Here is a 15139-nt window from a genome sequence, read left to right on the forward strand (position 1 = left end):
AGAGAAAACAAAATAAAATGACATTTCATATACCGAAATTTTTAGCAAAGCTTCAACGCAAATTGAAAATAGCCGAATAAGTTACCGAAGATTAACGAAACGGAGGTAATTTTTAAATAAATTATTATTCTACAATAAAATTCAATTTAATAGTTTTTACTGATTAACGGTTGCGGGCTACTATAAAACATACTAAATCTAATTCGATTGCAATATTTGGATTTTAACTTGTGTATATTGAGATAAATCCACGTAAAAAAACCAAAATTTTGATTATAATTATTATAATGCGCGTAATGATTAATGTTTCTTTCTAGCTCATAAGATTAGATAAACAACACAAGCTATGAATGTCGGAACTTCTTCTTTTTTAATTTCTGAATTTATTTTTAACAAGACTTTAATGTTATAATTGGAGCAAATGCAAGTAACAAAAATAAATAATTTAAGAGTAATTTTTGCACATATTGATCAACGTAATATTTTTTTGGTATATGTTATGTGTTAAATAAATTCGCAGAAGCCTGTGAAAGTCTCTTTCCTTCTTTCTACTTATTATAAGCATTTTAATCTTAATTTCATAATCTTAATTTGCTAATATACTGATGAATACAACAATATTGTAATCCAATAAACATTGTGTAAACTATCAAATTTAAGCAGTGTTGAAACCTTATCACCAACCTATAAGATATTTTTTTTATTCAATACAACATTCAACCTATTACCACCAGCACTCGCAACTTACGCCAGACCATAATCATCCGATTCAACGATAGTATAAAAGACCTTCACTGCCTCTCCTCTGTTTCATTCCTTCAATCTCCATCACCCAAGTTTCATCACTTGAACAAGCATAATGTATGAGAAAATCAACATTGACGTATTAAACAACTCTGGAATACGGATTGTGGATCTGCGAAGTGATACTGTTAGTAAACCTACCCCAGAAATGAGGGAGGCCATGTATCGAGCTCCTGTAGGAGATGATGTTTATGGGGAAGACCCCACAGTGGCCAAGTTAGAAAGGCAAGCAGCCGAACTGCTTGGTATGGAGGAGGCAGTGTTCGTTGCTAGTGGGACCATGGCTAATTTAATTGCAAGTAAGTGCAACCTAATTACTAGAGATTCTGGATTAGCCCTTCAATATGAGAATATGAAGAGATAATTCTGGAAATCTTGAATGAATTAGAGGTACTTGTTTAGCAGCTTGATGATGACTACTTTCTTTAAGTAATATAAAAAAAATTATACCAGTTCAAGCTTTACCTTGTTTACAGCTTAACACATATTAAATTATGTTAATAATTAATCATCCCAAAGTGGGTGGAAAGTACTCAGATATTTCTGAGAATATTTCTGTAAATTTGAGGTGGATTATGTGTTTTCCAGACTTGGAAGTTCACATATGTTCCTATTTTTGATTCAGATAGAGTCAAATTCTTCAATGTATTGTTAATTTTGTATAGAGCATTGAGAAATTGAGTATTTGGTTGTAATAATGGTTTCAGTGGAAATTTTCTTCTGCATAAGATTCATGAATATCTTTGATATAATCTTTTGGCTCTGAGAGTCAAATTATGAATATGGTGTTAACTTTACCAGGCAGATAGTTTTTATGTAAATTAAAAAATCAATGTTTCTATAAATATTCATTTTTTAATTATATGATTAACTGGATGGTGCATTTATATTTTGGCCTAGTCCTTAAGCGCCAGAAAGTTAATATTTAGATAACTCTGTACTAAAAGAATGACTTTTATAGAAATGAAAAAATAAGGTGAGGCCATTGGCCAGTTTCTCTGTTTCTATTTAAATTATCTTATAAATAAAGTTGCCAGTATCTTTATGTATTAGCTTTTAAGAACAAAATTATTGTTCTGCTAGTATGTTAAGCTTCTATTCTCAACTTAACAGAATGTTTGCTTTCAGAAATTGTGCTAATTTTGCTCTTAACAAAGTCATTTCTAGTGTTAGTCTGAAGTGCTTCTCAATCTCCCATAAAACATTTTAAGCAGTAATTTTTCCAGCCATTAACAATGCAATTTTTTATGATAATTTTGCATTGAACTATTTTAAGCAATAAAAAGATGATTCAAAGACAATTGTTGCTAACCTTATTAGAACCAAAAACTGCTGTGTTAACAATGTATAAAAAAATGATTAGTGGAATGATTCCCTTTATTTGACCTTTTGCAATCTTTTGGAAGATTATTAATGATGTTGAAATGTAAATTTTTTCATTTTGGTACATTTAGTGAGTGCTAGTTTTAATGTGATTGCCAAATATGAAACTTGTTTATCATATAAATGAAAGTATACAGGGTAATTCCTCTTGGACAATTATGTCGTAAATCATTATAAACTAAATTAACTGGTTGAAACCAGAAACATTTCTTTTTATGCTAAAGGTCAAATCTCTAATTGGCTCATTAAGGATTGTGCGTCTACAGATAATGCATTGCTGAACACGTTTGGGTCTGCATAAGAATTCAGGAAGAAAAATACCTGAATAATTTTTCTGTTCAAATGTAGTCAAAAATATAATAAATTTTTTTAAAGAAATATGAAGCATTCATAAAATATTATTTATTTTTTTTACTAGTGACATATATTTTTCTTTTAAAATATTCAAGATCACTTCCATGAGAACGCTTCTAGTGAAATAAAAATATTTTTCTCCTTTGAAAAATACGTCTTTACACTTATTTTACGCTCTCCAATTTTCATTAAAACACTTTATGCCGGAACGGACTTATTAGGAAATAACTAAAAAAAAATTAATTTTTTATCACCTTGTATTTCAGACGAAAAGCGATATCATACTCATGCTTGTACGAACTTTTTTTTCGTTGCGGTCATACAAACTTATAGTAAGCAGTAGGGAGACCTATTCTGAAACACTATATCATTTTATAGTTATGGTGCATTGCAACCAAAGAGGCAGTGAAATCATCTCCGGAGATTTCGGACATACTTTCAAATTTGAACAAGGTCAGTCGATTTCATCAATACAAAGAAAACTAGATATAAAGTCGTCAATGTTTTTAGGTGGTACTGCTCAAATTGCAGGAGTTCACACCGCCGTAATTAAAAACAACGAAGACGGTACCTTTAGTATCGACGATTTACGTAAGAAAATCCGGAAAAATCCCGATTTTCATGAACCAATTTCTTCGTTGATTATCGTGGAGAACACGCACAACTTGTGTGGAGGCAAAGTAAGCTACGATTCCTACTTGCATAAAGTAAAGTCTCACATAAGTGGTTTAAGGTATTGCCCTTAGAGTGGATGGAAAAGGTTCACAATGTGGCCCAAGAATACAATTTGCCGGTGCACATGGATGGTGCTCGCATGATGAATGCAGCAGTTTATTTAAAAGTTCCACCTAGCAGGGTAGTGAGGGATGTGGATTCTGTGTGCTTTTGTCTTAGCAAGGGTCTTGGATGTCCTGTTGGGGCTATTTTAGCTGGGACATCAGAGTTCATTGCCAAGTAAGCAATAGTTTTCATTAAAAAATTATTCATTTTTACATGTATCTAGTTTGTACTTAAAAAAAATTTTTTTTTTAGAGCAAGACGAGTACGTAAGGCAATAGGAGGCGGATGGAGACAAGCTGGAATTATTGCAGCTGCGGGTTTGGTGGCATTGGATAAAATGATCGGGAGACTTGAGGAGGATCATAAACATGCATTCCAGATTGCCAAAGGTAAGAATTTACTTCAGAAAAGACTGTATGAGAAGGGTTATTTAGAGGTCTCTTGAAGCGTATTAAACTAACCGGGATTATGATTTAAAGTAATGCGTTTCGATTCCATGGTTTTGCACGCTTTGTTTTATTATAAGTTAATTTTTAATAAGCTCTTGATTTGTATATAAATTCGAGCTTATACTTCCACGAGGTGTTTGGGTACATTTACCGGTGAACATAGTTTAACGTTTATTAAGATTTAATGAAGTTTTTATTTACGTTAATATATTTATATTGACGCTATTAAAGTAATGGTTTACTAACTGAATTCATCAGTAATGGTCATCAGGATTAAGCAATGTCATTTTAATACTCATCTAAAACGAATGAGAAGGTGAATATTTAAGGAGTTACTATTTGACGATTTCTTATCGTTTATGGTACGTATCTTAAATTTTATGGTTGCTTGGGCTATGTTATCCAACTGCTCATTATTGTTCATGACTTGCACACCAAAGACCGCAGTAAAATGGGTCTGTAGGTCTAACATACGCCTATATTGTTGATGGGCTAGGAAAGCGTTATCCTTCCCCTTTAAGCAATGCATCAAGATAATTATGTTAAGAATAAGCTATTTCAATGAAAAGTAATAAATTTCGTAAAGTTCTTGTCTATTAATAGCTTCACCATATATGTTCTTGGTGTGCAACCGCCTTATTAATTTGCTCTTAAATATCATTATCAAGTTTCTAACATTATCAGCTTTCGGATGATCATCAATTCAGCCACACCACTCCAAGATGTCCTCTCATGAGGGAAAGAAAATATCACAATTACAGCAGACTTCCCTGGGGCGAAGCTGAATCTGTGCTCCTCCTATTTTTTGAATTACTTTCAAGGTCTTAGTCATGACTTATACTATTCTACCAATTTCTATGCTGGTGACCAACAGTGCAATATCGTCAACATGATTCAGAATTAGAACCATATTCCAAATTTTTTCCTTTATTAATTAATTATTAAAAATATCAAATTGGCATAAATGTTGAATAGCAATGGAGATAATAAGAAGCCCCAAGGCACTCTCTTGTAGACCTTACCAGATTCAACGAGGGTTTGTCGCACTTGATCCTAAAGTTCTAATGCGATGTCGCACAATATCTGTGACGGACCTAGATTGCACATGTCCTAGTACTAAGCGTATTCCTGTTCACATTTACATAAACTCTTGTGATGTTTGAGATATTTATTCTTTTATTATTTCACTATATTTTCCGTTCGTTGCTTGAACATGAACAGTATCTTCGAAAATTTGTAGCTCTGAAGATTTTAACTTTGTTGCATGTGAAATATGTAGTAACAATTCCTAACTTAACTTAACAAAAAATGCTTTCAAACCGCTAATACACTTATTGAGAGGTGCTTCTACTCAATGGGGTTAAATAAACCGATCCAGCCTTCACTCGATAAAAGGAAATAAAATGCCTTTACAGCCATATATGCCACAGCCTCAAACAATTTCCGAGTAGACCTCCAAACAGTTCAAACCAATATGGTCCTGATGTACGTGGATAAGACCAGGATCCCCATCAAAGACTTGCAGAGACGACTACAAACTGTGTTAAAGACCGATAGTGTTAAGTGCAGTGTAAGATGCATGTCTCTCAATCACGATTGCGTCAGATTCACCCTCTACTGGGAAATTACGGATGAAGATATTGCCTTGGCCTGCGAAAAAATACAATTGGTCATCAAGGAGTACGACGGGCTCTTTACTTTGAACTTGAACGGCAAATGTTGACGCGGACATCGGTCTTAGAGTATTTATTTCTCAACAAAAGTATATGATCATCATTGATTTGAGATAAATATTGCATTTATTGGAGTTATTGCACAAATGACGTGAATTCATTATATGATTCCGTGATCATGGGGCAATTATTATGAAATGTTGTTTCATCAGAGTGCCGCCTTATCGAAACCTAAACAACTTTATATTTTGAGATATATTTTTAATCTAAAAGTTTAATATTCAAGCAATGACCTGTGATATTTCCCCTTACGTTTCCGAATATGCTGATAAGTTGGTTATCTGAATTTTTTTGTAGTGACGGTAGGTTAGTATTTAGTAATAAATTTATGTTAAATACTTGTTTTTAATTTTTCAACAACTTTATGACCGAAGATCTCTATTTCAGTAATATTGCAAAAATATCAATAGTTTTTCTGTACAATTTTTAGGTATAGCGGAGCTGAACTCTGTATATTTCAAAGTAAATCTCTCAGAAATTCAATCGAATATTATTATAATGCGCTTGGATCCTAGAATCAGCCCCAAAGACACTCAAAAAAGGTAAATTACTATGTAGCCGTTTTTCTATTGTAGTTTCGCCCCACTTAGAGTTGCACAACTACTAGATACTACATTATATATTATATTTAAGTAGATTTAAGTTATACATACATGTATAATATAAGATATGCTCAATACTTTATCGACGCACTCTATACCCAAAAATCGGGCTAGTTTTCTATATGAACAATATTCGGGAAACGTTATGTTATTAAAATACAGAGTGATTGATTCTCTTTTAAATTTTATGTCACAGGTGTTTCCATTTTTGAAATAACAAATTGAACTTTTTTATGCACTTAAAAAAAAATTACAATATCAATTCACAAGTTGTTCTTTTTTTATTACTCTGTTACATAGCGTCTTAGCACCATTTGAGATGTAAAATATGTGGTTACTCCTGAGACAGAAAATTCACACACTCTGAATTTTTAGCTTAACTTATTTTGTAGGCTGGCAGCAATATATCCAACAGACCCCATCAAAGTTAGCGTGAAATGCAGTGCTCGAGACGACTGGATTCGTTTCGTGACCTTTTGGGAAGTGACCGATGAAACTGCAACTTTGGCCACGCAAAAAATAGTCCATGTATTAAAAGAAATTGAAACCGACTTTGTCAATAATAGAGGAAACGCCAGTTTATTAAAAAGAACGTACGCACAAACCCTGGCAGCAATACAAGCTCAAACAAAGATCGTATCAAAACTATAAAAAATATTGTTATGTTACATGTAAATAGATTGTTATTACTGAAAAAAAAATCATATTAAAGATAATGATACATTGTGGTATTATTCCAAAATTGTGGTTTTTATCTATCCAAACTTCAGAAGGGGGGTCTTGGGGAGTTTTTCTTCGTTTTGCAATTGAAAGGGAAAAAGCAAGTAGTTGTGATTCTGATGATTTCAGCTATAATAGGTAGTATGTTATTTTGCAGTTTTTGTAGTTCTTTTAGTAGACAATTATTTTTTGTAAGATACACTATACAACCTAATCTCGTTTATGACTACAATTGGTGAGTCATCAACTCATTGGCTTCGTTTCTCGTATCGTTAAGTTATATATTTTGACATTTGACTTTTCAATGATAGTGACAACTGTAACTGGTATTTGCATTTCATTACAAATTTGGATACGGTAATCTTATCCATATAAAATCTAAAAAATTGTTCTTGTTTAAATTTATTTAGATATAAATTATGAATGAAAAGATTTAAATGTTTAAGTAATACTTTGATTGACGGGTCAAAATTTTCTTAAATCTGCACAAGGTCTCTTATCCAATGTTATGGGTGCTTTAAGTAAGTAGGTGACGTAAATTCTAAGCGTGACAAGTCAAAAACTTTTACATCTTCTCTAAAGATCTGAAGCCAAAAGCATTGTTATTAATATAATACTACTGTTAAAGTATAAAGTGAAAATTAGACTGAATTACATCAAATTTTAACTGCAGCTATCATGAGTGGGGAACTTAAGCTTCGGGTAGGTTCCAGGAAAAGTGAGGTAGGTATCCAATTATCTATAGAACTTTACTACATTAACTTAATAGCATTATTAAATTATCTCTATATGTTTTAGTTGAGTGTTCATTTTTTCTTTACTTTTCCTTGGCAATAACTCCTCACAAAAAAGGGTTACTGTGGGAAAGATCAGCAAGGGTTTTTGTCCACACCTGCAAGATCCCTTTGCGTGAGCTGTTATTTTGAAACAAAATTTAAAAAATATATATTATTAATGTTTTCTTAGCTGGCTCTAATTCAAACCAGACATGTCATATCTTGTCTAAAGCAGATTTATCCTGACATAGAATTTGATGTTGGTAAGCAGCCTCAAAAGGCCCAATTTAAATCAGATTCATAAAATTTATTTTTTAGTGACTATGTCAACTTTAGGAGACCAGATAATAGATATTCCATTACCCAAAATAGGAGAGAAGTCTTTATTTACTAAAGAATTAGAAACTGCTCTGGCTGATGGTCATGTTGACTTTATTGTACATTCTTTGAAGGATTTGCCAACAATTTTACCTGTTGGAATGGCTATTGGAGCTGTTTTAAGCAGGTAAGAACTATTTAAATTATTCCTTGCCCTTTATTTACATTTATGAGGAATAGAGAAAACCCTCGAGATGCGTTGGTGCTTCAAAGAGATATAAAAAAGCACACTTTGGCTTCTTTGCCCGAAGGCAGTGTTATTGGAACTTCAAGTCTAAGGAGAACAGCACAATTGGCTAAGAAATATCCCCATTTGAAAGTGGAAAATATAAGGGGAAATTTGAACACCAGACTGAAAAAGCTAGATGATTTAGGCAAGTATCATGCTATCATTCTTGCCTCAGCAGGACTTGTTAGAATTGGGTGGAAAAACAGGATATCAAAGGTGAACTTTCAATTACATATATTAATTTCAAATTAAGTTTTTATTTGAAAAAGATGTTGGATGCCCAAGATTTCCTTTATGCAGTGGGTCAAGGAGCTATAGCAGTGGAATGTAGGGCTGATGATGAAAAAACATTAAAACTGCTTGAACCATTATATGATTTGCAAACAGCATTGAGGGTTATTGCTGAAAGGAGTTTTTTGAAGACTTTAGGAGGGGGTTGTAGTGCTCCGGTTGCTGTTATATCAGACCTAAAATTAGTTAAAGATAAAGAAGTAAGAAACAATATAATAATACTATAATTTTTAACAACATAGTCACTTTTAGGTAAAACTTACTTTAAAAGGTGCAGTTTGGTCTTTAGATGGCACTCAAGAAGTAGCAGATGAAGGGGAAACAGTTGTGAATGTTTTAAGTTCTATAAGATGTGCAGAATGTCCTTACAGTAATGGGGAACTTAAGGTCATAGATATTGGTAGTTTTCTCCATTGTTTTTGTGTGTGATCATTCTCCATCAATATGCTTATAGAATGTTGTGTAACTTGCCCCATGAATAATGAAGTAAATGGACCAAGTTTAAAGAAGCAAAAACTGGATATTCCTAATGAAATCCTTGAAAATGATCCGCATGACAAGTTGCCAGTTCCTATCCCCATTGGATCAGACTTTATGGGGCAATGTCCGTTTTTGGAAGGAACTATTCAGGTACCATTTATTTGAACAATTTAATTATATTATTTTTTAAATATGTGACTATTTAGGGTGTCGAAAATCCGCATTTATCATTAAACGGGGATGCCTCTAGTATTGCCAAATTGGGGTTAAAATTTTGTCCTGCATTGAAGGGCTTAAACTCAGGTAATTTTTCTTTATCTATTTCTACAATACTCCATTCGTAATTTTGCGCATTTTAGATAAAAACAACGTTAATAAAGTGACAATAATAGAAGATGATTGTCTGTTTGTCGGTTTAGTTCCTCATAGAGATGCCACCTTTGATAATTTAATGAAATCCAAACTTTTGGGTGAAAATCTGGCTCTGAAACTGAAGGAAAAAGGGGCTTTGCAAATCATGGCTGCTGCACAAGCTGCAGTGCATGGAAAAATTAGTAATAACACTGCTGCTAGTTAATATTTCCTCTCTTATATTGTAGTAAGTACCAATTATTTAATATAAAAATAGATTTATGGATATTATTGGGTAGGTAATAGTTTAAAAATTATTTTCTCTTTTTGTTATTTAAAAGGCAAACTGTTATATATATATATATATATATTTATTATTTATTCATGTAAATGGTTGTAAAATTTTATATATTATGTTTTTTCAAGTTGTTTTTTTACCCATCTCTAATACTCTTGTATTGTGATTAATTGTTTGGTGTGATAACAGTAATTTTCTGCAACCCAAAGTTGAGAGTGACTGTTTCAATATGGTGTCTTGTATTTGTGCAATTCATGCATTTTAATTCTGTTATTGTTTGTCTTTCTAAAGATTATTTTGTTCTGGGTTCTGAAGGTTGAGTCAGGCTTGTCATTGAAACAGTAACAAGGATTTTGAAGTGTACCCTGAAAGGGTAAATGTTATTCTCAGTGAATTTTAACTGAAAATAATGTATAATTCCATCTTTTCAACAACCTTTTCTTATGTGCGAGACATTATTCACAAAGAAAAACTGATAAATAGTTCCTCCACAGAACAAGTGACTCTAAAAAAAAGGAGTAAAAATCCAGAAGTTTGTTTTATAGTCTGTTAAAAAGAAGGTATAGAATTCAGAAAGGCCTGGAGTGTACCCTATATAGTTATGGTGCCACATCTTCATATGAACTAATAAATGGAATCAAACGTACTTGATAAAAATAACCTTCAAAATGAGGAAAATATTCACAAAATTATATAAAACAATAATTAAATATAATTTTAATAAATCACATAGTTTTAGGAAGTTCTGTCATCACAACTATCTTATTTATAATTTCATTAAACACTTTCCCAGCTGGTGTTTCCTGCAACTCAGTCACTGCTGTTTTCCCTAATAGTTCCCCCATACGAGGATCAATTGGCAACGCTCCCAAAAACGGAACTTTAACTAATTCTGCCAAGGATTCGCCGCCTCCTTTACTGAATATATTTGTGCACTCTGTGCAGTGCGGGCAGACAAATCTAACATTGATTCTTATTCAATTAAATTTGTATTTTATTGTTTTAAAGTCAGCTTTTACCCGCTCATATTCTCTATTAGACCTATTAAATGTATCCCTGTTTTTCGACAAAAAGTTATTTCTTTTCGAACATCTTCTATGGACATCAGCTGGGGGGTGGTCACTATAACAGCACCATCACATTTTATTGCTTTTAAATTCTCCATAACTGTTATGTGTTCATCTGAAGTTCCAGGAGGAGTGTCTATTATAAGCAAGAATAATTTTTAAATTATTCTATGTTTAATTATTCCATAACAATTCTTTACCAATAATCAAATAATCAAGCTCTCCCCAGCATACATCAGTGAGAAACTGTTTAACCATTGCAGTTTTCTTGGGACCTCGCCATACCACTGCACTATTCCTGTTATTTAGTAAAAATCCAATAGACATTACTGCTAATTGTTGGTTTTTGTCTGCATAAACAGGAATCCATCTAAGTAAAGAATATATTATCTTTGCAGTTAACTTTAATTTTAACTCACCCTCTATCAGATTGATGAACATCACTGTTTTCTAAATTCAGCAAGTATGGAATAGAGGGACCGCAAAGGTCAATGTCTAATAAGCCCACCTAATAAAATAGAGATGAGTGACATTTCAAAAAGAAACATTTTCTAAAGCAGACATATTTCTACAAAATTGTGATTTATTATAGAATACATAATCATTTTTGCAAATTTTAAATCAATTTCAAGGGTGAGTAAAAAAATATACAATTGATCCCAAACCCTTTTAGGATTTTTATACAAAACTTTGCGATGTCTAGGTATTGATGTCTCCTTAGAAATACAAAAATGACCATGATTTGCAAGAAGTAGTCTTACAGGAGATGTCTTCAATTTCTCTGGTTGGTGACTGTATCAAAATAAACAAACCAAAACTCAAGGCCAAATGCATTAGTGAGAAAAATAGGCACAGTCTATAACCTCCCCTAAATCACTATTTATTCCTGGTAAGTTAAGTAACTCTGCTCCAATATAATTATCGCGTACAAAACAAAACCAGTTCGACGTGTGCAGGTTACATTGTTAAATGTGCTACTTCTAAGATCTTTTATATATTTCTCAATAAATCGCAATGTATGTTCAGATACCCACATATATATATGCGAGGAGAGCCACCTAAAAAGCATTCATGTTTGAAGCACATGTGGTTTATAATACCTGCATTGATTTCCATGTGGTAATTGCTAACTATATAACTAAATCATAAATAAAATTAAAGGGAAGTAGACAAGTTCTGGGTATAGTTTTACTTACTTTGGAGCCCCTTTCGACGAGTCCTAAAGCCAATTGTGTGCTAACAGTCGACTTTCCTACCCCTCCTTTGCCGGATAATACTAAAATTATGTGTTTAACGTTATCAAGCATATTAAAAAGTTATTAATCTTGTATATGTTCTTAGAGGAATGTTCCGTATGATGTATAATTTTAATTTTAAATTCGATATAATTTGTTTTAGTCGATTCAATTATGACTTTGACACACTTTACACGTCTGTCTCTTACTAAGGAAAAATTGTCACGTGCCATTTCGAACAGTTCCGAATTGAGTCAGCTGACGTCAGATGTTACACAGACTTCTAATTTTTAGTATGTTTTTAATATTATATTACTAAAGTTCTTTTTACAATTTTCAGAATGTCTAAAAATGTTAATAAGTTGGCTTTATGAAACGTGCCAAAATAATAGATATCAGAAAATTTAAGCGTTTTGATTTTAGTTAAATATTTTCTAAGTGAATCGATTCTGTCTACAAGGATGTTAAATCGAGTCGATCTAATTGTTAAAAATCGATTCATTATGACATTTTGGACATCTCTACTTCTTGATGGCTGTGGTTTGTTTATCGTCGTTTAGTTTGAGCCAATTTTAGTGGCGAGAAAATATTATCAATAAACGTTAGATTTAAACGAGTTTATTAAAATATTGTTTTTAACATATTGCTCACTATCCATAATGACGTTAGAAACCATCCCAAAAGACCTAAGGGGTCTGAGAGCCTGTTTGGTGTGTTCCCTAATAAAAGTAAGAATATCCATATACACTTTGTTTTTGGTTTTAATTCTAAAATCAAATGCAATTTAAAAGTCATTTCATACTGCAGGGACATTCAGGCTCTACTCAAGTAAAGCGCAAACTTTAATATAATGAAAAGTAAAAAGTGAGTACTTTTGAAAGTGAGTACCGTACTCCTATGCAATAAAATGGGAGTAAAGCTGATTTAACAGTAAGCATTAGTGATGCTTGACCCCTAGTATGAAATCAACCTTAAATTGAATTTATATTTTGTTGTTTCCTGTCGTTGTTGCTGTTTGGAAAATCAAGCAACAATCCAACATAAAAAGTAACATTTTTTTGTAGTCCTTTGATCAATTTGAATATGAGGGATGTGACAACTGCGATGAATTTCTGAGAATGAAAAACAATAAGGACAATGTTTATGACTGCACAAGCTCCAATTTTGATGGGTAAAAAATTCTTGTATAAATCTTTAAATTTTAACTTTTCTCTGTTATATATATACAGTAAAATCTCCCTTGACGGACACCTCCGATAAGCGGACCTCTCTAATAACCGGACAGTTTTCTGGGGACCAACTCTTTCCCATAAGATATTCTAATAAATATTTTCATTTTCTAATAAGCGGACACCTCCTATAAGCGGACAAATAGAAGACGACCACCGGTGTCCGCTTATGGGAGATTTCACTGTATATATATTTGTATTTATCATTATTCTAATTTTTAGAAGCTCATATTTTTTCATATAATATATTAAAAAAAAAAAAATCATTTTGCCTTATAAACCCATTTTCCATTCTACTTCAACCTAGCTTTATTTCAAAGTTGATTTTTTAGTTTTTGGGATTCTATAAGGATTGAAATACCATGAAAAAAATATTGAATATATTTCAATTGTCTCTGCTTATGTCATACTGAGAAACCCTAACTTCAGCGAATTTATATAAACTACACTTAGGCTCACGTTAGTATGGAATTTAGTTTATTTAAAAGTTATTGCATCCTGGTAAATGAAATATGTCAGTCATTTGTGTCTTATGAAAGTCTCAATTTTGAAAACTAACTTGAAAATCAGCATGGAAACCCAAACAAATGTTTAAATTTGATTCATTTTCAATAGACATGAAAACCTAGTAAATGAGTGAAAAATTCACAACAAGCTCTATTTTTTCATTAAATAATTAATAAAATTCTTGGGTTAAATATTGATATTTGTTTTGTAGGATGATTGCTTTAATGAGTCCAGAAGATAGTTGGGTGGCAAAGTGGCAAAGAATAAGTAAGTAATATTTTTAATAAAACATTTTTACTCTTCTGTACATATGCATCTTTCTTGTTTAAAAGAAACAACACAATATTTGAGAAATAGTGATTTGAATGTTTGAAGTTGTAATGCCTTTTGTGGGAAGGTGGGTGACTATTAAATCTCACTAGAGTAATTGATTCTTCATAGATATTTTACTGAATGTAAAAAATAGATAACAAGTTCACAAGCTACCCAGTATAATGACTGTGACATCTAACTTTAAAATCATATCAGAATCTCTTATAATTGTGGTGCTATCGCTTTAGAAACAATGTGTCAGTGACGATAGTTGTGAACGTTATGTGAAAAAAGAAAAAACGGTTATACACAAAAATCTAAACACAAACATAAACCGTCACCTGGGAACCATGATATTTGAAATATAGTATTAGAGTTTCACTTTGTTACAATTTAAAGATGATAGCATAGGTACTACCACCTCAGGCTGGGATGCATTAAAATGGTGTTGATATTCCAAAAACTAGGAAAATTCAACCGACTGAACATCTTATAAATGCAAAAACAGGGAACTTTGTTGTTAATAAGATATTCAAACAAGACATTATCCAAGTATACTATTTTTCTTCATTCACAGAAGAGTCGACATGTGTTTTATTTTTTGAAGAGTCGTTTTACCTATTCGGAAACACATTGTAAATTATAGTTGGATTTTAGGCAGTACAATGTGCTCTCAAAATAATCTCAAAGCCCTTAATTGGGAAACATTAACAGAAGGAAAACTGGAGAAATTAACTTGGAAAAATATTGTTTCAGATCGTTTTTGTAAAGGAGTTTACGCCATCTCAGTATCTGGCAGGCTACCCAATGGAATCATCAGGGAAATGAAAAGTAGGAATATACCTTATAGACCTAGGGATACCAGCCAAAGATAAATGAATTATAATTTTGAGGTGTGAGAAAAAATAAAGCTAAATTAAATTTTTTAACTTGATAATTTTTTACATATTTAAATCATGTATTATAAAATATGTTATTTTTCATCTCGTACAAATGAATTTTCTTGTAATAAAAAAGATATAGTTGATTGTGTATGCTTGTCATCATATAACAACAATCATATCTTGATGAGAAGAAAACCTCATAAATTGGTGTAGACATTTATTTTCAAGCTCAATGATTATTAATTACATAAATACAAAACATAACAAAAACTTAATC

General features: G+C 32.0%; 4 protein-coding genes across 8 annotated transcripts; 3 read left to right on the top strand and 1 right to left on the bottom strand.

Moving 5' to 3' along the window:
• The first annotated feature begins 34 nt into the window (after positions 1-34).
• LOC136343086 (uncharacterized) lies at positions 35-6847 on the top strand. 2 transcript variants are annotated; one of them, XM_066289481.1, is made up of 8 exons: positions 35-105; positions 735-1103; positions 2920-2994; positions 3052-3221; positions 3275-3495; positions 3574-3710; positions 5934-6045; positions 6498-6847. In XM_066289481.1, the coding sequence occupies exons 2-8, from the start codon at positions 860-862 to the stop codon at positions 6754-6756; spliced, it is 1218 nt and encodes a 405-aa protein (XP_066145578.1). In that variant the 5' UTR covers positions 35-105; positions 735-859; the 3' UTR covers positions 6757-6847. The 2 variants fall into 2 exon arrangements, with proteins under 2 accessions (XP_066145578.1, XP_066145579.1); XM_066289482.1 differs by lacking the exons at positions 35-105; positions 5934-6045; positions 6498-6847 and adding an exon at positions 5186-5841 and having other exon boundaries at positions 165-1103.
• Positions 6848-7134: 287 nt separating this feature from the next.
• l(3)02640 (porphobilinogen deaminase-like protein l(3)02640) lies at positions 7135-9755 on the top strand. 3 transcript variants are annotated; one of them, XM_066289479.1, is made up of 10 exons: positions 7135-7346; positions 7408-7548; positions 7792-7864; positions 7920-8106; positions 8160-8424; positions 8478-8699; positions 8752-8899; positions 8954-9129; positions 9186-9282; positions 9339-9755. In XM_066289479.1, the coding sequence occupies exons 2-10, from the start codon at positions 7504-7506 to the stop codon at positions 9554-9556; spliced, it is 1431 nt and encodes a 476-aa protein (XP_066145576.1). In that variant the 5' UTR covers positions 7135-7346; positions 7408-7503; the 3' UTR covers positions 9557-9755. The 3 variants fall into 3 exon arrangements, with proteins under 3 accessions (XP_066145576.1, XP_066145575.1, XP_066145577.1); XM_066289478.1 differs by having other exon boundaries at positions 7454-7548; XM_066289480.1 differs by adding an exon at positions 7624-7734 and having other exon boundaries at positions 7137-7548.
• A 562-nt stretch (positions 9756-10317) lies between these two features.
• On the bottom strand, positions 10318-12121 carry Nubp2 (NUBP iron-sulfur cluster assembly factor 2). Of its 2 annotated transcripts, none has more exons than XM_066289491.1 (5): positions 11892-12121; positions 11115-11203; positions 10896-11065; positions 10648-10831; positions 10318-10600 (listed from the first exon to the last, which is right to left on the bottom strand). In XM_066289491.1, exons 1-5 carry the CDS (start codon positions 12000-12002, stop codon positions 10354-10356), a joined length of 801 nt encoding a protein of 266 aa, XP_066145588.1. In that variant the 5' UTR covers positions 12003-12121; the 3' UTR covers positions 10318-10353. The 2 variants fall into 2 exon arrangements, with proteins under 2 accessions (XP_066145588.1, XP_066145589.1); XM_066289492.1 differs by having other exon boundaries at positions 10318-10588; positions 11892-12116.
• Positions 12122-12370: 249 nt separating this feature from the next.
• On the top strand, positions 12371-15010 carry spt4 (Transcription elongation factor subunit spt4). Its single transcript, XM_066289494.1, has 4 exons — positions 12371-12658; positions 12995-13101; positions 13878-13933; positions 14735-15010. Exons 1-4 carry the CDS (start codon positions 12590-12592, stop codon positions 14851-14853), a joined length of 351 nt encoding a protein of 116 aa, XP_066145591.1. The 5' UTR covers positions 12371-12589; the 3' UTR covers positions 14854-15010.
• Positions 15011-15139: the final 129 nt, after the last annotated feature.

This window comes from Euwallacea fornicatus, chromosome 13 (assembly GCF_040115645.1).
Source record: "Euwallacea fornicatus isolate EFF26 chromosome 13, ASM4011564v1, whole genome shotgun sequence".
NCBI classification, from domain to species: domain Eukaryota; kingdom Metazoa; phylum Arthropoda; class Insecta; order Coleoptera; family Curculionidae; genus Euwallacea; species Euwallacea fornicatus.

What these genes read in the sequence shown, in the direction of transcription:
- LOC136343086 (XM_066289481.1), top strand. Translation starts at nt 860, where the DNA reads ATGTATGAGAAAATCAACATTGACGTATTAAACAACTCTGGAATACGG. An exon ending in TACTTTCAAATTTGAACAAG is followed by an intron (nt 2,995 to 3,051) that starts GTCAGTCGATTT and finishes CAATGTTTTTAG; the next exon opens with GTGGTACTGCTCAAATTGCA. An exon ending in ACAACTTGTGTGGAGGCAAA is followed by an intron (nt 3,222 to 3,274) that starts GTAAGCTACGAT and finishes AAGTGGTTTAAG; the next exon opens with GTATTGCCCTTAGAGTGGAT.
- Nubp2 (XM_066289491.1), bottom strand. Translation starts at nt 12,002, where the DNA reads ATGCTTGATAACGTTAAACACATAATTTTAGTATTATCCGGCAAAGGA. An exon ending in TCGTCGAAAGGGGCTCCAAA is followed by an intron (nt 11,204 to 11,891) that starts GTAAGTAAAACT and finishes CTATTTTATTAG; the next exon opens with GTGGGCTTATTAGACATTGA. An exon ending in GCTTGATTATTTGATTATTG is followed by an intron (nt 10,832 to 10,895) that starts GTAAAGAATTGT and finishes TGCTTATAATAG; the next exon opens with ACACTCCTCCTGGAACTTCA.
- spt4 (XM_066289494.1), top strand. Translation starts at nt 12,590, where the DNA reads ATGACGTTAGAAACCATCCCAAAAGACCTAAGGGGTCTGAGAGCCTGT. An exon ending in TGGTGTGTTCCCTAATAAAA is followed by an intron (nt 12,659 to 12,994) that starts GTAAGAATATCC and finishes ATTTTTTTGTAG; the next exon opens with TCCTTTGATCAATTTGAATA. An exon ending in GGCAAAGTGGCAAAGAATAA is followed by an intron (nt 13,934 to 14,734) that starts GTAAGTAATATT and finishes ATATTGTTTCAG; the next exon opens with ATCGTTTTTGTAAAGGAGTT.